General features: G+C 37.1%; 2 protein-coding genes across 16 annotated transcripts in view; one reads left to right on the forward strand and one right to left on the reverse strand.

Annotated features, from left to right (window-relative positions):
• Positions 1-537: 537 nt before the first annotated feature.
• rab20 (RAB20, member RAS oncogene family) lies at positions 538-7,947 on the reverse strand. Its single transcript, NM_212771.2, is given in 2 exon segments — positions 538-1,478; positions 7,457-7,947. Coding segments are annotated over 2 exon segments (729 nt in total). The 5' UTR covers positions 7,647-7,947; the 3' UTR covers positions 538-939.
• naxd (NAD(P)HX dehydratase) overlaps positions 7,554-26,706 on the forward strand; it is a 30,993-nt gene continuing 11,840 nt past the window's right edge. Inside the window, exons 1-6 of one of the 15 annotated variants that reach the window (XM_068223484.2) lie at positions 7,554-7,688; positions 12,261-12,710; positions 16,124-16,262; positions 16,640-16,685; positions 24,079-24,167; positions 24,346-24,454. In XM_068223484.2, coding sequence (XP_068079585.2) covers positions 12,356-12,710; positions 16,124-16,262; positions 16,640-16,685; positions 24,079-24,167; positions 24,346-24,454 — 738 coding nt within the window. In that variant the 5' untranslated portion in view covers positions 7,554-7,688; positions 12,261-12,355. 15 annotated transcript variants of the gene reach the window in all.

Here is a 26,706-nt window from a genome sequence, read left to right on the forward strand (position 1 = left end):
CTACTTCTGATACCAAATCTTCAAAAAAAAAAGTCAAGTTATTATTTGTTGTTCCTAAAACTTGGAAAGGCGACAAGACTTTTTGTCAGGTGCTGTATATAAATATGGGTTATAAGCAGGGCCAGACGGAATCTGCGGATGTTTTTTGCCATTTCTGCAGAGAAGTTTGGTAAAATCTGTGGATTTCTGCGGAATTATTTTGGGAGTATTATAACTAAAACCTTGTGTAATATATCCACTAAAAGACAGAAAATATTACTGTACAAACTGCATTGTGCATAAATCAGATGAGCATTTTCATATTAGTCAATAAGATTACTGTATTTTATTTTAAAAACTGAATAAATATCAATTTACACACATTTACTCAAGTAAATAAACAGAATTAATGATGGGCTAAAAATCTGCAGAAATCTGTGCGCGCAGATTCCGTGTGGGCCAAGTTATAAGATACTTAAAAGCATTTTAGAAAATTGGATTAACCTAAACCTTTAAACAATGGTGTACTTAGGTTCACACACCAAACAGACTAAGCACTTTCTTATCATTTTAAGAGTGTTTATTTTTCTGAAATTAGATTAAGTGAGGCTGTATCAGAAAATATATTTAAACAAAATATAATGTAGATATAATTTCAATAAAAAAATACACAACAGAGACCATGATCATTTGATTCTAATAATGCAAAGAAGCTAAAATTTCAAATTAAGCCAAAACAAAAAATATATATATAATAATTACAAACAAAAATAACAGCGTATTGAAAATGATTGACAAGTGCTTAATGATTATTTAATTCCTAGCAAAAACCTTTGGTTTTAATACTGCTTTGAAAAGGAAAAACAAACAGCACATAGTAGTAAATGAACTCTAGTATAGTGGCGTTTAGCAGTGCTGTGATTTACATCCATTGGCCCCGATTATCAACACAATCTCCTCCTATGCACAGCAGCCAGCTTTAGTCCTTCTCACCTCTAGTGGCGTCTCCAGATCTACAGTGGCTTCACCCTCGCTCCTCTTCTTCAGAATGGATGGCAGTACTAAATCAAATAAGGTCTCGAACAAAGCGTCCACGTTGTAACCTGTTTTAGCGCTGGTCTCGAAGCACATCCTCTCGGCGGGCAGGCAGGTCTTCTCGTCCAGGCCTTTGTATCGGAGAACGCGGGCGTACAGAGCCACAGCGTCCTCTCTGCTCACCTGTTTGTGCTGGACAGGGCTGGCAGGAGGAGTCGGGCAGGAGGCTACAGGCTGCGGGTCGCTCCCACTCTCGCTGTCAGGCTCTTGAGCGAACGGGTCGGTCAGGTCCGCTTTGTTCCCCACAAGGGCGAAGATGCAGTCTGCGTTGGCAGTGTCAGTCAAGGACAGGAAGCGGTTCTCCAGCTCCGCCAGGCTCTGCCAGTTGGTGACATCATATGTTAGGATGACAGCAGCTGCGCCACGGCAGTACATGGAGCCCAGACCGTGAAACTGCTCTCGACCTGCAGAACAAACACAACAACAGCGGCAAAAATTTATATTCAAGAGCACACACACACACGCGCATTCATTTTTCATGACGTTGCTTCAAATGAATGCTATTAGAACTTTTTATACTTCAACCTATCTTGGAAAAATTGTATCATAATTTACAAGAAATATTAAGCAGCACAACCATTTCACATTGATGATGATAATAATAAGAAATGTTTATTGAGCATCAAATCCGCATACATGAGAGATTTCTGAAAGGAAGATTGAAGTGAAGATGCCAAGAGCAACTGATTCTTATAAATACCAAAATACAAATAAAAACATTTTAAAAACAGATTTTTTAAATCAATATAAATATTTTATACAATAAAACACAGGCTGCGTCCGAAACCGCATACTTCCATACTATATAGTACGCTAAAATCAGTATGCGAGCCGAGTAGTATGCCCGAATTCATAGAATTCGAAAATCAGTAGGCGAGAAGTACCCTGATGACTTGCTACTTCCGGCGAGATTCTGAAGTGCTATCCCATAATGCCCCGTGAGAGAATTCATGAATGGAAGTGAGGCGACGCAACTGATGCAGGTAGGTCACGTGACCATGACAAAATGTCGGATGTAGTAAGTCCGAGTCTGAATTCCATTCATACTTTTCACATTCATACTGTATAGAACGTACTTTTCTAACGGCCGAGTAGTACGTTTAAATTCAAATGCAGTACCTACTGCGTAGTAGGCGGTTTCGGACGCAGCCACAGTATCCTATAAATAAAATAGTTTTTTCAATGTTTTGCATCATCATTACTGCTTAACTCTAATATAAGTAACGCAAAAAAAAAAAACTGAAGGAGAGCAGATAGACTAGCGATGCCCTGTGACAGGCTAGTACTGTAGATAGCTGGACAATGACTAAAATAAATATTTATCACATTTAAGGCATCTCATATTTTGATAACGATAAATCTCACAGGTAAAAGTACCATGTGGTTAAACATAGTTCAGAATACATGAACATGTCAATACAGTGTGTTGTAAAGGTTTCATGTTGTTTAACATAATTATGAATCAGTAAACTTTGTAAATAAACACACTGATATAATGTCTGAGATCTCAAAGCTGCTAACTCACTGTGTCCTCTATATTATTTAAGGTAATATACACTGACCAAATGACTCCATGACAGTGACTTACTCATTACCATGTTTACTGAATGGAGTACTGAAGTGCAGTATTCCATTTAAACATGAAAAATTACAGTCATATTAAACAAAAAAAAAAAGATCATTTTCTCACCCTCATGTTCCCTTTAGCATATTCACTCGTGTAAAATTTGTTTTGCCATATTTTCACAGAGAAACTTTTGATATCTACTCACTCACTCACACACACTCACACACACACACACACACACACACACACACACGCACACATTTATACTTATATTTATATTTATTATATTTAATATATTTATTTATAAAACAGTTCTGTCTGGTTCTCGAATCTGATTGGCTGATAGCCGTGATATATTTAAGTAATATCAGCACCCATACAGTATTACTCCGCCCACAATCAGCCAGCAAAAAGCAGACACTACAGATCTAAAGTTTAAAAGATGCTTGCTCAGCTGTTTAACTGTCAGCTTATGATTTGAATCCAACGCGGAAGAAAGTAGTTCCTCATACAACTACATATTTTTGAGACTCCCCATGTTTGAGTTTGTTTTTCTATACACAATTATGCCATCAAACTGTTGTATAAACGCAATATCACATGAGTAGCAGTGCGATATGGCTGTATATCGGCACTGGTGGGAGGCGTGCGTTGGCACAAGGCCGCAGGCAGAGTGCCTTAGTGCTCCCATAAAAGGTACTTACGCCATATATGCAATTTGTCTATGTAAATCCTTATTAGCATAACTTTAAATTCAACTGAAAAGCCACTGAAATCTACACTGTAAACAAAGACTTAACTTTAGTTGAATCAACGTAATTTTAGTAATCACAACTTACTTTGATCAAAAAAAGTTGTTAAATACAAAAAAAAAATCAGTAAAGACTTCTTGGCATTACTAGTGTGTAAAGTCTGGCACAAAGTCTACTTTTTGTATACATGTAGAAAAAAATGTCACACCACCACAAAGCATTGCTTTAATTAGAATAAAACCTATTATATTTATTAAATTTCCAAGTTTAAAAATATCAAGAATATTTAGGATACTGGTTACATTTTCACAAAATTTAGTGTGCTGTTTGTCATAAAAAGGCTTTAAAAAAGTTTAAATATAACAAAAAATGGCTGATGGAGATTTCCTGTGCAAAGTTCAGTAAAGTCAAACAAAAAAACAAATCTGAATTGCTCAGAGGAGCCAATTTTTTTATCTACCTAAAAAAAAAACTTTCACTTTCTCCTTTTAAAAGAAAGCCAAAGATTGTTAGCCTTGATATTGAGAGCATAAGAGCTGAGATACAAGAGCTCATTGTTGTCGAAATATGTTTCTCAGCTAACTGTGTGACTGAAGGATGTGAGAGAGAGCTTTGTCTCTTATTCTTACGCATCACATCATGCAGCAAAAATACATAACATTAAAACATTTGGTGCAAACTACACCTCTACTTACATCCTATAACAATACATTTGTTATAAAATATAAAAAGTTCATAGACCGAATTATCAAGCAATTTAGTGTACATTACCAAAGAGGAAATATATTTATTGACCATGAGATGTAAATTTCACAAATTCATTTCATCTTTATTTCTATAGCGCTTTTACAGTGTAGACTGTGTCAAAGCAGCTTAACACAAAAGTTCTAGTAAACTGAAACTGTGACAAATCAAATCCGTCTCTGTAGTGAAACTAAGCTGTAAAAATTACTTCCAGAGACATTTGTGATGCATGAATTCATTCAAGAATCTCTACATGTATGTAAGTCAGATGCTTCAGTCAAAACAGCACATTCAAGAAAGACTTTATCCATTCATAAAGCAATTTAAACCTTGCCATTGCTAACATCTGCTCTATTGTTTAACTCTTACGCAACAATGGACAATCAGACATGATGTAATAGAGAGGAAGTTGGCTTTATCATCATCATCATCAACAACTGATGAAAGTAAAATGTGTCAAAGTTCATTAGGTGAACTTTCCTAATTATTTCAGTCTTATGAAAATAGTAACAGTGCTCGGGATAAATGAAAATGAATATTTGTTAATCAATTTCTTAGTGAATATAGACGACATATTTTGTTGCATTCAAACAAAAAGTTTTATTAAACAGTTATATTCATTCTGTGTGGTCGATTATATTAAGCAAATAGGTTAATAGGATGAAAATAAATACTACAAAAACTAAGCAAATTAAATGGTTCTCGGGCTTTTATTGTTTTTATTAAAATTACACTGAAATATCACAAATGATCTAAGTCGGCTATATAAATTTAAATGCACCATTTTAATGTTTTTTTTTTTATGGTTTTTAATGGTTTATGTATACACATACAAACCATTAAAACTGTGCAACTTGATGTTATTTATACAGCCAAAAGATAACTTGTCAATAACTGAGATCTATACAATTTTATTATATATATATATATATATATATGAGGTTTTTTTTTTTTTTTTTTTTTTTTTTAAATACAAAATAGGTCACGATATTGAAAAACTCTAACATTGCAATATTTTTTTTTATTTTACGATATACATGTATTGATATGAATACAATTTCACCATATGATTAATATCTCTATTTAGAGAGAATTTATACTGTTAGATTGATTAGGATGATTCTGCAGTGGGAGTGAAGCTCCATAAAATCTAATAAACCATCTATACAATTTTTGGGGTCCCCTGGCACGTTTTCGTTGTTGTCTGTGCTACTTGCAGTGCATTTCTGTATTTGCATATGTTGTATTTTCATGCACGTTTAGTCAGTGATTGATCAATCTCTGAGATTGATCAAGGTTTAATATTTGCATCTCCATAAAATCAAATAAACAATCTATAATCTTTTTGGGGTCCCCTGACAGATTTTCGTAGTGGTCTGTGCTATCTGCATTTCTGTATTTGCATGTGTTTTGAGTATTTTCATCCGAAACATTCTATATGCAATCAAGAAAAAATATAAATTGATATAAGTTGTTTTATCATGTCCCAAGTTTAACAGGTTTCAGGTGCGGTAATTGAATGATAAAAATATAAATAATTCAATAAAATGAACCATAGTTAAGGTCACTAATGGTACAATTTATTTTACCCTTATGCTTTTAAAAGTCATTATATTAACAGGCATTTAAAAAACACATGCAAAAAACCCATTTGAATACAAACTCAACAATGCATATCCTGCAATGTGACTACTGTAAATGATCACATTGCGATATCGAATCTGAAACAATATAAAGTATGCAGCCGTAATACTGATCTTGATAGCTGTTATACAACACAAAAACAGCGTGAATAAACATGATCATAAAAAACAGACAAACTGCACTGTAAAAAAAAAAACTTGCTGATGCTGACTTAATTTTTTTGTTCATATTTTTTAACTTTAGTTCATATAGTTTGTATAATATTAACTTTCCTAACTTTTAAGATATTAAGTCAAATTTTGTATGACTTAAATTTAGCTGAAAACTGATTAAATTATTAAAATACATTAAATCTAAATAAATAAAATATGTGTCGTCTTGACTTTTTGTCCTTTTTTACAGCGCATTTGAGATCGCCCTCAAATAATATGCTATGGCACTTATTGATAAATGTATGCATTTATGTTTTAATATGTTTTTATAGGGCGTGTATGGTATAATGTAGAATACAAGGCAAAATAATAATGACAGATGTGCAAATAAACATTTCTGAAAAAAATTTAATAAAAGCTTTTGATACATTTTAACATTATTTTTCTAAAATCAGATTTAATATGAATGAAATAAGCATTAATTTAGCTCATATTAAGATACTCTTCCTATTTATTAATTACTTGACTACTTTCAAATCAAAATCAAGTCATGTTAATGAGTAAAATAAATGAGTCATGCTTATACATTCAGGAAAGAAAGAAATTACTTTAAACTTTCCTAACTTAATAGTGAACATCCTCCATCTGTCCCAGATCCCCATCCCTAAGAAACAACTGTGCGAATGACCAGGAAAACCTTTTCCACACACTCATCTGACTAGCATGCAAGCATGTGACTTTTTTTCCCCTGATAAGAGACCACAAACAGCCCTACACGGGGTCATCTGTCATCTGAACCAAATCAAATTCCACAGGAAATGACAGTAGAAAAACATGTTCTTTACACATTAGATAGATAGATAGATAGATAGATAGATAGATAGATAGATAGATAGATAGATAGATAGATAGATAGATAGATAGATAGATATTGTAAAACCTTAAATGTTGTTACATTCACCTAAAAATAACAAATCTTTCATTTTTGTGTGCACTTTCATCTTTTTTGACTAATTATTATACAAGAGTCCTGAAGATTGTTAAATATTTGCCCTAATGGGTGAAGTCCTCAAACATTGACCAAAGACTTAATTTCATGTTTACTCATTTGCAAAACTGAGGTGAAATGTGCATAAGCTAAACTCACTTTACTCACGTGACATTCTGCTAAAATGTTACATAAATCTGTATATTTCTGAGGTAACGTCTGAAACCAGCTCTCAAATACAATCTGAAAAAGGAACAAAAAGTGCTGACATTCACACAAAAAGAGGCCACCGTTGAGAAAGCAGCTTTGAGTTAGAAATCAACAAATAACGTTACAAACAAAAAATGGAAACAAAGACAAAACATTAGTAACAAAACAAAGATCTGCTTCAGACTTTATAACAGTGTGTTTATTTATAAAGTTTGCTGATTCGGAATTATTGTAAACAACGCGAAACAATAATACACTGTAATGATATGTTCGTGTATTCTGAAGTGGCCCATGTTTAACCAAATGAAGTGGATAATAAGCATACCTGCAGTATCCCATATGGAAATGTTGTAGGGACCCCACTGTTTGAGGAAAAACGCCCCTCCGACGGTGCTTATCGTGTCCTTAAACTTCCTCTCCGTGTATCTGTGGAGGAGAGAAGTCTTTCCAACGTTCATGTCCCCCAAAATGACGACTTTCACGTCGGGTTTCTTGGTCCTTGTGGCTTGACGCATGTCTCCAAACACATGCCACTCATGCAGACTCAACTCTCACAGGTAAACTCACCACATAAACAATTCAGGGACGACTTTCGGTCCCCGAGTTTCAAACTGCATTGTCTTGTTACCTCCAGCTTGACGTCGTCGGTACAAGGTTTGGCGAAATAAATCCCATTTCTGAGGGCAAAGCTGGAAAATTCGACACCGAGCTTTCCCCTAATAAAGTCAGCAACGACGCTGACTTTCTAACTACAGAACTTTCAAGATGGGTTTAACGGTAGAGCAGTTTGATTCGTCACCGAATCGTTCATCTGATTCGAATCTTTTCTGTGAGTTGACCAGAAAGATTCATTCAAGACTCGCAGTAAATCCGTGCACGAATTTGCAAGCAAACAAATGATCAGTTCGGTATTTTAATAATTTTTTTTTGTTTTGTTTAATATTAATGTGAACTTTATTTGCAGGAGTAGCTATACTTTAGCAATATGATATCAGGGATGGGCTGGGTAGTCGAGGGCCATTGTCCTGCAGAGTTTTGCTCCAATCTCTAATCAAACACACCTGAAAAGCTAATTAGTGTCTTCAGAATCACTGGAAAGCTACATGTGTGTTCAAATGAATGAATGAATGGGTAATTAAACAAACAATAAATAGATAAAACAAACAAATAAATAAATAATAAAGCATCCACTTCCTTCTCATGTTGAAAAAGCAAAGCCAAAATTCCTCAACTTCTGAATCTAATTCAATTTATGTTTATTTCTATAGCGCTTTTATAACGTTTGTGTCAAAGAAGCTTAGAAGTTCTAGTAAATTGAAACGGTGTCAGTCCAGTTTTCAGAGAGAAGTTCAGTGTGGTTTAAATTTCACTGCAGAAAGTCCAAACACTGAAGAGCAAATCTCGATGCGCAGCTCCACAAGTCCCAAACAAAGCAAGCCAGTTAGGACAGGGGTGAGGAACAAAACTTCCACAAAGTGAAGGAAAAAAAAAAAAACCTTGAGAGAAGCCAGGCTGTTGGGCATGACCATTTATCGTCTGGATCAAGTCTGCACTGTTGTAATGGCACCTTAGTTTTGTACTGCATCAAATAACTAATAAACCTTATACAAGATTTTATAAATTGTCTTTGGTGAAAATGTTTTTAAAGAGTGATTTTATAATTGTTTTTTAAATTATTTTGCCTCATGTTTATTTACACAGACAGGGTTCTCTTATAAGTTAATCAGCCACTGCATGTGATCATATTACAATATTTTGGCTTCATATTAAACCTGGGCCTGCAAATGAAGAATTTGTTATCTTATTTTATTAAATTGTAGACTTACTCATTTGTTCCCTCATATCAGCTAATCGTAGATTTAAAATTAAGAATTTATTTATTAGTTTAGTATAGCATGGCAATAGTTTGTTGCCTTTTTCCAGCCTGTTTAAAACAAGTTATTGCAATGTTGCTTCTGTTGTGCATGTTACGTAGGCCTACATTAAAGGAATGGATTAGTAAAAGTGCTTTTGTAATAAGTTGTGGGAGTAAATTTCCTGCACATATTTTGACAATGCTAAGGCAGTAATTTTTTTAAGAAAGGCTTTAATAGTGTGGCGTTTGCACGCATGTCAGTAAACATTTTTAATATCCTTTATTCATAAATATTAAGTTTGCTGATTAAATTTTTACATCTGCAATAGTTGTTGTACTTATCACATTGATAGTCCAACTTTGCATATTCTAATGACACTTAATTGAACATGTACACACAGCATCTATGTAGGGTTGCTCAAATCAGGATTTTTGCAGCCGATACCAAATGCCGATTCCTTGTCATGGTGATTTAGAGTACCAATTCTGATGCTTTAAGCTTTATAATGCATAAAGCACATTTTCCTCTTAGTGTGCTACTTTAATGGAGATCTCTCCTTACCCAAGAGAATAAATGAAGGATGCTGCATATCACTTCATAACCATTTAGGTGTGAACATATCATGGTCAGAAGTACCTTTAAAGAAAATAATAGCACAGTTTAAAAAAAAAAAATGGTCAAAGAGAAATGACAAACAATGCAGTTTGTAAACATTGTCTCAATCAAGAAAAGTTTGGAGCACATTTGATTCATAAGAAGTTAAAATGTAAACCTAAATCCATTACTTCTTTACTAAAAGAAAATAGGTCTACAAACTGTTTATTACAATAAATGAACTTGTAATATTGTCAAAAACACATCACTTTCAGTTATTATATGTAAAAAGGCCTAAATACATGCAAGGTCATTGAAAATTTTGCTTATGTCCAAGTAACACAAACACTTGCAATCGGTTTATGAGATTGGCCACTTCAGCTAGTACTTTAAATATGATTATCGGCCGATACTGATCTCATGCCGATTAAACAGAGCATCCCTAATACTATACTATAATTCAATTCATCTTTAGTTTTATATAGCGCTTTTACAATGTAGATTGTGTCAAAGCAGCTTATAATAGAAGTTCTAGTAAATTGAAACTGTGTCAGTCTAGTTTTCAGAGTTGAAGTTCAGTTTAGTTTAGCCCAGTGTGGATTAATTTTTTCTGCAGAAAGTCCAAACACTGAAGAGCAAATCTATCGATTAGCAGCTCTAGAAGCTCCACAAGTCTGCAGGTTAAATATAATAACTTTAACTGTTATAAGCCATTAGTTACTAGTTAATTAAAGTTAGTAATATTAAAGTTATGGTAACTAATAACCTTCCTATTACTATTTCCTTCCAAAGGCTTTTGGCGCATCGCTATTTATACGGCTCTTTGAAGTGGGCTGTTCACAAGCGCCGATTCTCAAAATGATTCAGACTTGTCGCTGGACAGTTGCGGGCGGGGTAAAATTAACTTCACCACCAACGTCACAGGAAGTAAACAGAAGGCGGAGTTACATAAATGTTGCTGTTTTAATACCTACATTCCTCGCTAAAGCTGGAGATAAAACGCCTTTAATTCAGTTTATTTCATGTCACTTATGTGTCGGATTTGCTTATGTCATCACGCATAAGCGGCAGAGCAGAGCGTCAGCGGAAGTGTACTGAACAGAGCGAGGACACTTCTTCTGTCTCTGAACGAGTGAACTCGTGTAACAGATTTATAACCTGAATAAATACTGAACTTTGTTCCTGTTTCTGACTGGACACAGCAGCTAATCTCGGCGCAAAGCTCCCTCTTTGTCTCTGCCTGCGCGAGCTGTGTTTGTTTACCTGTGAACTTGATGAATCTGCTCAAACGTGCCACCTTCATTTTCTCTGAACAGCCACTAAGTCTGGCCATCGGTAAGCTCGGAGTTTATCGTTGATTGGTTGTTCAAACTTGAATAGGTTGAAGAGGACGGAATGCAATGCATGGGCATACATGTTCACTACTCGGCGTGCTAACTGTAACCATTACACTTGCAGCAGTGTTGCTGTATGATAAAGGTAAACACATGAGAGAGAGGAAAGTGCCATATGACTTACAGTTACATACAGTGGGGTTCAAACGCGTGTTTAAAATAGTATACTTGTGTAAGCTGCTGAATTGTGATGTCCAGCATGATTTCAGTGAGATGTCAAATGTGTAGATTCACTCCCTTCAAAATATTTAAACAGACTCGCACTGGATGTTTTGGACCGCATTGTGTTATTTATTTATGTTGTTATTTGATAAACTATCAAGCTTAATTTACAAACAGAACTAGATAAAGCCGAGAACGCGGAGTAAACGTGTTGTTTTGCAAATGTATTTGACACTCTCTCGCCTGCTTCCAGCCGTGAAGCGCACGCCTGTGATGACGTGGTGCGCAACATTTCGGTGACGTTCTCACTGTTGTTGGCGCGGTAAACACTGGCGAAGTTCTAAGCAGCTTTGCATAAAACAGCAGCCCTGTTAATCTCGGCGATTCGGCGAGGCCTTTATCGCAATGCGCTCGGAAACCGCGTGAAACGTCGTCCGAACCGGGCCTGCACGTCGACGCCTCGATCGATGCGAAGCCGAGTTTGGGTTCGTGCTCGGCTGCTTCGACCATCATGTTAGTGAATGCAACGCGCGGCTTCCTGTGGTCGGACATGGAGACCCGAGCGCTGCTCAATATCTGGGGCGAGCACGACGTGCAGACGGCGCTGGACGGAAACTTTCGCAACAGCCACGTTTATCGAGACGTCGCGAACCGTTTGTGCGAACTGGGCTTCGATAGGACGCCAGACCAGTGCAGGATACGGGTTAAGAGCTTAAAGAGGCAGTATTTCCAAGCGAAGGAGGGATCCAGGAAAAATGGGCAGTACCACAAGATGTGCAAGTTCTACGACGAGATGGAGAGGATTTTGAGCAATAGATCCTTTGTAGAGAGGCAGGATATTGATAGTGTTGCCATTGGGGGAGATGAGACGATGGATGAAGATGCTGAGAGTACTGAACTATTGCACGAGACTCACATGGATGGCAGTGGTGAATCCTCCTTTATGGAGCATCCAGTCAAAACTGAGTATCCGTCCTGCCCCATTCCGGTGACAGTGGGAGGCATGAGTATGTCAACTTATTCTGATCAGCCAGCAAGCAATGATCTGCCATCTTTAGCCTAATCGCTCTGCTTTTCCTTTGTGTGTGTGCGTGTTAACATCTGTTTGTTCTTCTCTCGAAAGGTTCATTTCCAGCCAAACAGAGCAGCTTACCGAAGACCAATCCTCCCGCCACCTCCTCCAGCAGGCCACGGAGAACCAAGAAGCGCTTCGCCAACATGTCGCTGGAGAAGCTGATGGAGAAGTTCCTGGAGCAGAGCATGGAGGCTGAAGACAACTTCTACCGGCTCGAGGAGCAGCGTCTTCAGGTGGAGGATAAGCGCAGGGAGGAGGAACATTCCAGAGAGTTACAGATGCTGCAGATGTTGGGGCAGATTTTTGCTAGCATCCGCATGCCCTCTCCAGCACCGACAGCCACTCCGCAGCCCTCTTTTATCCCACAGACTAACCTCACCGTACCCCTCGCTCGTCCCTCTTTGGGGAATCGTAACCATCCGCCTGCCTTGATTGACTTTGCCAGTCACAGCCAAGCAGCTGGCCCAGGTCTGCTCATGGAAGAGGGTGATTTTCAATGTTCGTCTAGATTTGACATTTCATTTTGCTATTTGTTTAACGGTCAAAAAAACGGCGGTTTGTTCAGTGCGCTACTGCTAAAATAACAAGAAATAGACAGTTGACCTGAAAATGTCAATTCTGTCATTTGCTTTGATTTGTGTGAGTTGAGTAATATAATTTTGAGACCTAATTTTTTGGTTACGATTATAGAAGATCCAACCATGCCATCATCAGTTCTTCAGTTCTGTCTAGGGCTGGGCGATTAATCCAAAAGTAATCGAATTCAAACTTCAGAACCTATAATCGATCTAATTTTTCCAGTTCAGTTTTTTTTTTTTTTTACTTTTTCTACCACATGTGGAGTTACGTGAGCCTGCTGTGTTGGGCTAAGCCTAATTTCTATCTCTGGTCAAGTAGGACCATTCTTGAGCCATACTTTGCACTACATTGAGGATGATTGGCAGCTATGCCAGAGATGCCACGAGACGGCATATTTTCCATCACATTAAAATGATTATTTACAAAAAATATTTCCTTACAGAAGATGCAAGAATTGCACTCTTTAAAATATTTCTTACATGATATACAAGAATTATTTTATTTAGAAGAGATGCTGCCTACTTTTTACTTTTAATATGAAAAACACTGAAAATTATTTTGTTCAGCGTTGATGTTATAAATAAATGACAATAGATGGTAGATTGTGTGTGTATCTTTCAATCATTTTAAAATCAAGTAATGAGCCCTTCATTAAAAAATGATCTCACTTGTAATACGCGAGCATATTGACTGTACAAAATTTGTCAGTAAACTATTTGGGCAAAAGAATCAAATGAATCAAATAATTATTTATTAATCATAATCGAGGGAAAATGTTCAATTAATCGAGATTTTGATTTTAAGCCAAACCGCCCAGCCCTATTTCTGTCATTCTTGTTGTGAGTTCATACTTGAGTTTGCTTTTGGGTGTGATTACTCTGTTAGTGCAGTTCTGAACACTGCTGTCTGATGTTAAATTTCCCAGTCCACTTCTAGACAAACACTAATACAGTCTGACTGAAATGTAATATAGTCTAACCTAAACCAAAGAGATCTAAACAAAACAAAAACAGGATATGCTGTCACCAAAATATAAGCTTGAAAATTGCTTTTTTTTTTTTTTTTTTTTTTCTGTTGCAAAAAATACACCATATTATTAATAATATTGTTATTTTAGGTTTCATTTTAAAACATGAGTACGTTTACAGAGACACTAATAAATCCAATTTTAATGCGATAATGAGACAACACTCTGATTAAGAGTCTACCATGTAAACATCAACAATTTTTGATTAATTTTATCCGATTAAGGTCATAATCGATCTAATTAGAAATCAAATTAGGACGTGGAGTATGCCGATTTTTATCACATTATTGTAGTGCAGTACAGACATGTAAACACCACAATCAAACTATTACCTTAGTGTAGGATGTGTTGGAGGACACAGACACCTGCATCGCAAAATGCAGAGGGTTTTTTTTCTATTCGGCGTGCAGTATTAAATTGAATAAAAACAACACTCTTCCAGCAGTTCATGCTCTCATCCAAAATCTCGTTTGTCACGGGGGGCTTGCTTGAAATTATCCTGAATGAAAGGAAAAGTGCCAGACTGCAGTTAAAGTCGACAAGTGAAAAATGAAACGCCTGAAATTACATGAAACTCATTACACGAAACGTGGATAGTGTGGTGGTGCTATGACGTTAAACGAACTATGTGCTATAACATGTAAAAACGGGATCATGAATGGAATATTCAAAAAGCAACCCATGTAAACACCTTAATCATATTATTGTCTTATTCAGATTAAGGCTAGTAATTTGATAACTGATGTCCATTTAAACGTAGTCAGTAGCTACGTTTCAATCCACCTACTATGCACATTTCAGATAAGTGCATGACAAACCGGTTAAAGGAAACTCCAAGATGCGCATAAGATTTGGAAATGTGCATAAAAAAACATACACATAACTGAGTAGAATAAACTTTTTATTTGATAAGAAAAGATGTGCATAAACTACGATGGAAACCCTTTTACTGAACAAATTCCAACGTGTGCACATTAATAAAAGTCATGTGATTTTGTTTTAAGAGATCACGTGATGATGAAAATGTGTGTGAATGGACAAACCAGGAGGCTGGTTACACTGTAAAACATCTGAAATGTTGTTTAGGTCATTCTAAAACGTCTTAACCGTTTCAGTTATCAGTGTTATTATATTATAATGACCTCCAGAATTAAGAGCATCTGTGCTCCGCGTCTCACGCCTTCAAACGCCACCATGCATTCACTGCGCGTTGGCATCGTCTGTTGAGGTGAAAGTCATTTATTAAATGAAGAAAAGATTCATGCAGCTTCTACTGCAGCAAATTCAGTTTTTACTTAAGATATTTGGTGGCAGTTAATCAGGAAGTGATGATTTTGTTCTCTTTGACTGAAAACGCTGCTTTATTCGCACAGCTTTATTGCAATAATCCAGTTTTGCGCATGTAATTTACATTTTTGGATGGAAACACCGCTAGTGTTAATGTTATAGTGAACCAGGAACAAATGTATCATTTTCCTTTTTGGTTTAGACCAAGTGAACTATGCAAACAAAAAAAAGTGAAAGTGTTATTACACCTTCAAGTGTTTATTACAACACTTTTACCTCTCTATTTAAATAATGTGAGTTAGACGAGATTTAAGAACAATTATTGCCTGAGTTTCAAGCTCTTTGCATTTAAGCCTTTAACAAATACAAATGAGACCATTTTTTATTGTAGACTCATAACAGTGAAAACAAAACATGGCATTGGCCAATACAGATCAAATTCAAGTCTTCTATAGCTCTATGTGAAATGGATATTTCAGCCCTCATTTACTTTTCCTCAAGCTTTGAAATCCTGTGCATTCGCATATTGATTTAAAAACAGCAGTATAATTGATGTTATTGGTTTTTATTAGCAATGCAGTGCTTCTTGTGGGTTACTGAACTGGATGCATTAAATATACCAAGTAGATTGAATTAATAAAATAAAAATTAAGAGTTAAGAGCTATAATATCAAGTCAGATTTTTAGAGAATAAGCTCAGATGGCCTTAGAAGATGCAGGTGTATTTTATGGATTTGTTTATCAATCTTACAACGTTTTGAAGCCTAACAGAGATGACAACTGAGCTGTTGTTGGATGGAAAAGATTTTCCATATATTCTTAGTTTTTTAATACACCGCGGCATTTACATCACAATATTGGAAAAAAGACAGAATTTTCACTTTGCGTGAATAAGTTGAACAAGTAACAAAACGTATGCAAATAAATTGTCAACGAGTCAACTAGTGTAGTCCCAGTGCATGGAACTGATATATAGAGTGGTTTGTGAGCACACTAATGAGTGTGTTTTTTCTCTCAGTCATAGAGCGCTCTTTTTCCCTGGGCACTTCGGGAATGGATAATGTCATTCCTCTCGTAAGAAACACAATTCCTCCGCTGACATCCAAAAAGCACAAGGGTCAGGATGGACGCATTGGGATCATTGGAGGATGTCAAGAGTAAGTAGACTTGAATTACTAAATATGAAGATGCAGTGCTCTTCAATAAGTGACTGAAACTGGGTTATTTAACAGTAAAGCTACCAATGTGCAAGTATAAATGTTAATTACATGCAAGTACCAGCCTATTATAAGGTCTGATCAAGAAATAGACCACAATGGCGGTCTATAGACGTTTTTTTTTTCTTGAAGCTGTTATCATTTCTAGAGCTTTCATCGAACTCAATTTCGATTTCAGCCACATGTCCTTGATGTGATCTTCCGCAGTAATATTTTAGGTGCTATTTGTTTTGATGTTAGTGTTGTAGTGCATAGCAGGCTGTTTTCTTCTATTTATTCCCTGTTGATTGCTGAAACTTCCATCTTGTTGTTGACAGGTACACAGGAGCACCTTTCTTTGCAGCTATTTCTGCTTTAAAAGTAGTAAGTATTATGCTCAGATTCTGCTAAATGTTTAGCTGCGTCCCAAATCGCATACTTATGCACTATTCTACGCCATTTTGTAGTATAAATAGTGTAAGTAGTGCGTTCACACTAAAAACTCTAAAAATAATAAGAGCACTTCAATTACCCGGATGATGCACTCATTCAGCCGCTAAAATGAAGAGTGTAATGATGGACACTTCACGCACTCAACGACCGCAGGTTTGCTTACGTAGCGGAAGGGGCGGAGCTATCGGACGCACATGTTGAATAACTTTATTTATTTTGGATGGTGAAAGCAAAATTCTCCTACGAGAGTGATTATAGCGCCTCCCGATGGTGAATGCGGCAATACTCACGGCAGGTTTTATTTGATAGTTTGGTCATTTATTTCAATGATTTGGCAACCGTCAAACGTCATCAGGGAAACGGTTTGAATTTCCGCTTAGTAAAAAAACATTAGTGTGCCATTTGGGACAACACTACATACATATACTTTCCTGTTGAGTGTGTAAGTGCATAAGTACATAGTGCATGAGTGCATAGTGTATAGTGTGCCATTTGGGACGCAGCTTATGTCTTTCTCACTGGGCCCCTAATTAGATACACCTGTGCGACAGCTCATTAACATCAGCCAATCACATGGCAGCATTGCATCCAGGAATGTAGATGTTTTCAAGACAACCTGCTGAACTTCAAAACGCACATCAGAATGGGGTAGAAAGGTGAATTTTAGGGCCGCATACATGGTTCAAGTGACCCATTTTAACCCCCATCCCATTTGTCCCAGTTTGGAACTTGCCAATGTACATGTAATGTTTTTTTTTTTTTGCCCTGATTTTGATTCGCCAACAGGTTTTTTGAAATTGATGACAGAAGCCAAAATTCAGAGATTGTGTAAAATCACAAAATAATCAAAGATGCAATCATTGTCAACAATGACTAAAAATGCATTAGCAGTGGTCTAGAGAGATTTGAGAGCAAGATACAGCATTGAGTTCACAGAGGACCTATAGACCACAATATTAGAATCTATAAGCTTTACAATAACATTAAACAGAAACGTTTGTTGCTGCACATTGCAAAATTATGTATTTACAGACACTCTTAAATCTGATCTTATGTTATTTCCTTATCTATACTTTGCTTTTTGCTGGAATTTGCAAGAGAGACAAAGTTGCCAGACAACTTTGAAAACCAAACCGTGTAAACTTGGCATAAGTAGGAAAAAATCTCATGAAATCTGATATACTCTGGTTTAGGGGACGAAATTTATGCTCAATTTCGATTATCGAATCAAAAAATAGAATCGTCGATGCTGCCACGCCCCCATGTCACGTCAACTTGGCTTGCCAAGCGGGAAAAAAACAGGCTTGTTGAAGTGCTTGTTAAACTGCAGATACAGGAGACCAGAAAGCATTTTGGATTTCCAGTGAGTTATGTTGACAATGTTTGTGTTGTCGACAAAAAGAACACAGTTTTGAAAGCTCTGCTATGTACGTATTGCGTACGGTTCGTCCGATAGACAACACCGGCATCGCGATCCTCCGCCCGCCCCCGTTGCAAATCCGCTCGCGAAAAGTACACACTCAGGCCCTGTTTACACTGTCTTTGTTTTTAAATGGCATTTTAGAACGACAACAATTTGACATCCACAGTGGTGTGTAGCATTTCTGAGCAGCCCTCCTTCCTCTCTACCTCTGAAAATGCACATCACGTGACCACACAGACACAGACGCACACACAGCCATGCGCTCGAGACAGCAGGTCCAGGCAGTCAGAGGACTGCTTCAATCTTTCACTCACTTGTACTTTGTCATTTTAGCGAACACCTCAGATACTGTTGGCTGGTTTCTGTTGGTTGTGCGTCTTTTTTACCGACGCCGTTATAACGACACAGATCACTGCCTATTCACGAGTGAATTTTTTTATTATGTGTGTATCTTGCCTTGATTCATTTACTGTATGATTTGTTTATGGGTAAAACAAAGACCATGCAGGTCAGGTAGTTTAAACGGTAGGCTACAAATAATTAATTGATCATTAATTTATTAATTATTCATAATCGTAAAATTGAATCGAATCGTGACTTTAGAATCGAAAATGTAATCGAATCGAGGATTTGGAGGATCGTGACACCCTTACTCTGGTTTCATGCCTTCATGTGTGAAAATAATTCTGATATGGAGCAGATACGTGCATTTGCACCTGCAGGTCTGTGTAAGCAGGTCGAACGGATATTCTGATTAATTATGTAATTCATAACTTTGATTTAATAACTAATTCATATTTATTTGTACTATCCCAATCATACATTTTAGTATGATTTACTCATCCATAATGAGACATCATTTGGCATTGGGAGGATTGGAATTTAAATGACTTACGACTCCTTTAAAAAGTTGTATGTATTCATATGCATGAAATCATATGAATTTGTAAAAAAAAAAAAAAATTCTGGCAATGCGTAAATTGGTTATGTTCCCTTGTGGGATCAGGAGGATATTCACCTGTCAGTGGTAGTGAATGACATCAAATCTGACATCTCAGAGTTGAGGTAAAGTTTGATTCATATTCACACATTCTGCCTTACTCCTTAATAATTTAACTTCACAAAAATAATCTTTGCAGATTCTTAATAATGAAATCACATTAGCAGCCAATGACTATCAAAGCACAACTTGTTTACAGTCAAATAAAGAGTGCTAATGTTGTTTTCAGGTCGTACTTACATGACATTTCAGACCGAATATTCAAATGCACGATTGTAAACAATATAGGGAGCATATCACACATTGTCACTGAATGAATGCGTAAATATAAAAACAACTTTACCTCAATCATCTCAGAGTCCAGCATGAGGCCTAAACTGTGACTATATAAAATATTTTTTCTTTAGCTTAAAATTTTTTTTAATCTTGTAGCATAGTGTGCTTTAAGCGAACAAATATGCTTGCTGAGAGTGACCAATGGCTTTGTTGTTGCTCTTCTCTTTCAACAATAAAAAAGACCTCTGGTTTATTATCCTTAAAGATCTTCTTCAGTTCTTCTTTCTCTGTAGGAGTGCGAATTTGTGGTAAGTCGTAATATGAACATTATTTGGGCGTGTATTATGCAAGTTACTATCTTCATGCACATGGACGCTCATTTAGAACACTCCAAATTCACAGAAGAGCGAGTTTAACAACAAGCTCGTGTGTACACATGTTATGATTTAGGTCGGAAAGTGTAAGAATTTTAAACGTGTGTCCTCTAGGATTTTTTCTAGCTGTGGCGGCAGTCCTTTTTTTTTATATATAATTATTTTTTTTTAGGGGTTTTCACCTTTATTAATAGGACAGTGAAGATATAGAGACAGGAAAGTGTAGGGAGCAGAGATAGGGGAAGGATCAGCAAAAGACCTCGAGACGGGAATCCAACTCTGGTCGCTGCGAGCACCTCGGTGCTATGTGTCGACGCACTAACCACTAAGCTATTGGCACCGACACGGCAGTCCTTTTTTACTCAGATCTACCAACTACCTATTGCGTTATTTCAATGACAAATGTCATGAGTGCAGTATTAAAATTCGAGATCGCATTTATGTAATAGCCTATAGCATGCAAATCTCTTTGCTTGCACGCCGATTTCCTCTGCTCGAGCACAAAACTTGTTGCACGCCCTCTCAAATATACACCGCTCAAGCGCAGATCTTCTTGTGCGCTCTCAAATAACCGTTGCTAAAGTGCGATTTAGTGCGTTTATATAACGACTATGTCTCCAACATTTATTAGATTTGCTAGGAATATTTATGAATGTCTCCAATAGACATAATGTGTCCTGAAGTAAAGTGAAACGGCTATACGTCGTGTTTGCTGGCCTCACGCATCACGCACCTGTCAGTCAGTCTGTCAGCACGTCACCTTAAAGAGTCAAACAAACAGCACTACTATAGTTACAGAAAAGTTTGCGCTGTTATGATTCACTTACCTTTTAATAAGTTTTGGTGCGATTATTACCCGCTATTAAAAAAAACACGACAATGTTTTGAATGAGAAGCTGTAATTTAGCCGTGGCGGGATCAATTTTGGCGTGGCGCCCCGCCATGGAAGAATTGATGTAGCGGAAACCATGCATGTGTGTGTAAATGCAAAAATGTACACAATTATTAGTGAGTAAGACCCAATGAGTCCACTAACTTTAAATAGCCTCAGCAGTCACTAGGTCTCAATCCAATGTAACCTTCTGAAGTGGGAGATTTGTATTATCAAGGAGCAGTCAACAAATCTGCAGTAACTCTGTGGATAATGTCAACATGGACCAAAACCTTTTGGATCTCGTGATGTGAATAATAAAAACTGTTCTGAATGCTAAATGAGAAAGTGGAAATTGAGTGTATATATAGTAGGGATGTAACGGAATAAGAATTTCACGGTACGGTAATACCTCGGTATGAATGTCACGGTACGGTATTTATTGAATCATTTACAGGAAAAACAAAACTTATGAAAATACTCCAAAAAAGTGCCAAAAGTGTCAATGACATACAAATTAGCCATCTATCTGTAAGCTTTGAAACACTAACTTCAATTTTAATAACTAAAAATTATTAAACCATGTAAAAAAATAAAGTTTCAATTTAGTATTGTTGAAAACTCATCACATTCAACATTTAATCACTCACTCACTTAGATAGAGATGGGTTTAAAGGAAAATTATCATATAACTATAATCTGGTAAAAGCTGGTATCTCTGGGTATTTACAATGTCCCCTGCAACAGAAAAAAACCCTCTCATTTGGGACTGAGGTTTCTGGGACAGAGATATGACTTGGCCCATGTTGACAGCAGTGGGTAACGTTGTGCATTGTCTTTCCCCCACTTGAGAGGACAAACCATGAGTGAGATAGAGGTCTCTTTGCGGTACAAGTCAATGTCTGCATCAATCTGAACAGTGTGCTGTGTTTCTGCAGTCCTCATGACTGTTATTAGTTGTATTCCCCAACTTGCAGGCACGTGCACACATAGGGCTCAACATGTGCAGTGCACATGCCCTTTTTAGTCTTGGATAGAAAATGCCCTACCAAAACGATCAAAGGTGCCCCCGCGACGCGACACAACCTCCGTCCAGCCCTTCAGTAGGTGAGCGACAACACCGCTCTTGAGTATGCGCGCTCAACCCCCCCTCGGCGCTTTACAATACGCGCGCGACAACACAGCTGATCAGAACGCGCGCGACAACACAGCTGATCAGAACTCGCGCGACAACACCGCTATTCAGAACGCGCGCTGCGACAACACCCGCTTTAGGTTCGATTATTTCCATCTTTTTTTCATCTCCGCTACTAGCAGCACACTCCATTTCCGCATTGCTGGATCTGTAGCGACAACAGACCGCAAAGGATTATGGCCACGCCTGGGCTGATGGGAAATGTAGTTTCAGCTACCTCCCGTTTGCTTCATTCCACTGAGCAAATTTTCTCAGAAGACCTATAGTTTTACCGAGTCATGCGACTTCGGTAATATCGAAAAAAAATTAATATTGCGGTATGACGGTATTTACAATACCGCTACATCCCTAATATATAGCTTTATCAGTCAAGATTGTCAGTTATCTGATTAGTGCATAATGCTAAAATATCAGTTGATTTAGTTGCTGCAAAATCACCTACTACTCGGTAGGTACTACATTTGAATTTGAAATTACTACACAACTATAAATAAAAAAAGTATGTTCTATATCATAGGTCTCAAACCCGATTCCTGGAGGGCAGCAGCTCTGCTTAGCAGCAATCCTAATCAAACACAGCTGATGTAGCAAATCAAGGTGTTCAAGACTCTTTTGAACACTCGATTATTTAGATCAGCTGTGTTTGATTAGGGTTGGAGCAAAACTGTGCAGAGCTGCGGCCCTCCAGGAATCCAGTTTGAGACCTTTGTTCTATATAGTATTAATGTGAGTAGTAGGGTTGTCACGATACCATTAATTCAAGTTACGATATTATATCAGCTGAAGTATCATGTTACGAAGTAGTATTGAGATACTGTAATTCATAACTCAAATTATAAAAAAAATTATCAGAAATACTATATTGTTATATGTTATAATAGGCATACTCAAAGTTAATTCATAATTCCCTTATTGAAAACTATTTTATTTGCACCTCACTCATAAACCAAATATGTAGTGTAATAGTTGAGTTGCTGTAGTTTTCACCAATGTTTTAGTGACTCTTTGACGCAAAAGTTCAGACTCATACACTGCATCATCATCTTTTCTGGACACTATTTAAAGTTAGATCAGCTCACCAGTCCGAAGATTACAGGGGTTAATCATACAAACACTTTGTCTCTCAGCCAGACGACTTTATTTCAGTCCAGGCCATCATTGCCTGAGCTCCTGGACGAAGCTCCACATGCTCTGCTACCTGGTGAACAAACACTTCCTTCTTTTATCCTCTTCACCACGATGGAGAGATGTTTTTAAAATACATCACCCCTGTGTGGACATTAAGTGACTGCTTTCAGCTCGTCACAACTTCACCTAAAATCTTTTTTTGTGTTCGTTTTATTTTGTCGATAACTGAGCAACAAAAATACGGTAAAATAAAGATACAAATTATACCAAACTAAATGCGTTACAAAAAGAGCACTTTTCAAATACATTTAGGCTATTTGAAGTCAAAAATTGTTTTGATGTTTACTGTTGCTATTTTAGGGTTTTCATTTAATTTTTTTTTCAGTCTTATCAGTTAACAATACAAAGTAATTCAAAATTTATCTTTGCGAGTCATTCTTTTTAAGAGATTGTCTTTGTTGTTGTAGCTACTAAATCATATTGACAGGAGCAGAATTGAACCGATTTAGATGTGTGTTCGAAACGACAGAAAAATGCAACAAGGGCTCCAGAAACTATTAGAATAAAATAGTCTATTGTTGCACAAACATGTAAGCATTTAGTGATTTTTCCACATTGTAGATAGATCGTTAATGACGATACTACCGTTTACAAACTATAGCAGCACCGTTAGTATATTGAAGCCATAGTATTGCGATACTACTATAGTACTGGTAAACCGTGCAACCCTAGTGTGTAGTATGAATGGAACTCGGACATACTACATCCATCATTTGTCATTATCACATGACCTACTAGCACCAATTGCATCGCTTCACTCCCATTCCCAATTCCCTTGTGTTACATCATGGGATAGCATAGTTTCCATTGGATGTACAATTCAGAATCTCGCTAGAAGTAGTTGGTCACTGGGTACTTTCATACTGTTTTTTGAATACTATGAATTCTGACATATTACTCTGCTTGCATACTGTTTTTAGCGTCCTGTAGAGTATGGACGTTTGAGATTTCTGACGCAGTTGTCATTTATCTACTGCTCCTTCTATCTGTTTTCTAGGGAGCTGATCTCTCTCATGTCTTCTGCACCAAAGATGCAGCTCCAGTCATCAAGTCCTACAGTCCTGAACTCATCGTCCATCCAGTGCTGTGAGCAGAAACTTTGATTCACAAGTCGATTTTATTATAAAATCAACAGACAAGAAGTTTTGAGAAGTCATCTTTCATGGATGTCCTCGATTGCACTAGCTGAAACCTTTTTTGTCAAGAGAAATGTGATGAGTGAGTGTGACGGTTTTGTTTCTCTCCTGGCTTTGTGTACCTGCAGAGACAGTCCCAATGCTGTGGAGGAGATTGAGAAATGGTTGCCCAGGCTTCACAGTGTGGTTGTGGGACCGGGTCTGGGAAGGGAGGACATGCTTCTGAAAAATGCTAAGGCAAGAGAAAGAAACATTACTTCTGTGTACTTATGTACTGCAGTTCATACTAAATATGCAGTGGTAAAGGCACAGATAACAACTGAATTTTTATTCGCCAGCTATAGATTTGCACTTTTGAGCTTAAAATCTTTTGATCTTTGTAATTTTAAAGATATAGTGTTGGTAGGATATGTAAATGAACAATATGTACTCTTTATCTGAGTTTGGACCAGTGATTTTAGTATTTCTTTGTTAGCAAAACAGCTGCCAGGCTTTAGTGAAAATGATTTATTTTGCTTTAGCATTTTTGTATTTCTTCCCACAGACAGTCAGGGTGCTTTCACACCAGTGAATCGATTCAGTTGTTCCGAAACAGAGATTACAAATGTTGCATTGTTGCTCTTGGAGCGGTTCACTTTCACACTGCAAAGTTTCTAATCGGACCAAAAGAGCTAAAACAAGTCACGTGCGAGTAAACTCTCCTCACATTGGTCAGTGTCAGGGTTTATTTTGCAGCGTCCCGCTAAGCTGTCAGGAGAGGTGGTGGTTTGGTGGTGATTGACAGGGTGCGCGCGCGCGACGTGTCTGAGGAGAGACGCGGTGGGGAGGGGTGAGAAGGGTGCTCAACGATGCCTATTTGAGGACCGGGAGGGAGATACAAGATTACCGGGAGATCATCACTCGTTTGCGGGCATCCGGAGACTCGCAAAACTTCCGGCCCTACTCATAATTCTCTCTTCATATAGCCGTAAGCCTTTTACATATCCATAAAACACTGTGATATAACCGCGCTTGGATTGAATCGCTTTCTCACTGCAATCGAACCACTCCAGGGTTCGTTTCAATCGGAGTTTCTCGGAGCGATTACTTTGGCGCGGAACAGAGCGCGATTGCCCTGTTCACATATGCTAATCGAACCGCGCTAACTGGGCAAACGAGATGCGTTCCGAAACAAAAGTGTAGGTGTGAAAGCACCCTCAGATGAGGTTTGTATAGACCAGGTTGTTTACAATAGCAGAACTATAAATGCACATGAAGTTGCTTTTGAGATGTTTCATGTAATCGTAATAACACGGTTATTGTAAGGGTTCATCATTGAAAATTGAATATTTTGACTGCTGAACATTATAGAAGAAACACTATGTCAGCAGTCTTCCTTTCTGTTTATTAGTAGTAGTATTAGTAGTAGAAGTAGTATTTTACTTCAGGGTTTAGCACAAAGATCTCTCAGACAGAATGGCAGATTCTTTCATAATTTTTTTTTCCCTGTCATATTTCATATTTGAAATGAACACAGTGGGTTTTCAGGTTTTCTTCACAGCAGTTAAGCATCACCAGCAAGTTATTTGATATAACACAACTTTTTAAACAAATGCTGCGTTACATTTTATTTATTTTTTATTTATTTAGGGTGCATTCACACCAGAAAAGTCCATTAGTTCAATTGCTTTGGTCCATATCAAACATGTGTTTTCTTTCTTTTTGTGCAGTTTGCTTTCACACTGCCCTTTTTTACAAGAAATCCAAAAAAACTGTAAAAAAAAAAACACGTTTGCTAAAATCTGCTATTTATAGGACAGAATTGTTTCTATTTGCACCTGTCCAAAAGATTTACACCAAAGGGGGAAGTGAACTTGAGTTTGACTCAAACCAAACAAGACAGATCTGAATACGCCCTTAATCACTGCACATTGGTCTATGTGTTATTTTATGGTTATTATGACTTATATGACTGTCCGATGGCAATGGCTTAGTGTAAAAGACATTTTTGACTGGATGTGTTGTTGACCTGAGGTCTGTTCTTTGTGCCCCGTTTAAATGATCTAAAGATGATCTGGCAGATCCTGGATCTTTAGATCTTGATAACACAGCATTTAAATAGTTGATTTTCACATGGACTTGAATGGGCCAAAAATGATGCCTTTATATACACATGTCTTGACAAGAACTTTAAAAAAAGATGATCATAAATGGCTGAGAGAGAAATCAGATGTGTATCATCATCATATTGGATCCGTTCATTGTGTCTTTTAGTGACTGCCTACTAATTTACCAGCTTTTGTCTGCTGATGCAAATGTCAATTCAACACAAAGTCAAATAGAGTAGTCCCTCACTGCATCTGTCCTAACTGAATATGTTTCAACAAGTATTGATCTAGATTTAGGTAACATTAGCCAAAACAAAGTGTTTTTGTGGTATGCCATCAGAAATGTCATCAGTTATAAGACCTGCAATTGCTTTTTAAAGGTTGTGTTTTTCTAGAGAGTCA

The sequence above is a fragment of the Danio rerio genome, chromosome 9 (assembly GCF_049306965.1).
Source record: "Danio rerio strain Tuebingen ecotype United States chromosome 9, GRCz12tu, whole genome shotgun sequence".
In the NCBI taxonomy this organism is placed as follows: domain Eukaryota; kingdom Metazoa; phylum Chordata; class Actinopteri; order Cypriniformes; family Danionidae; genus Danio; species Danio rerio.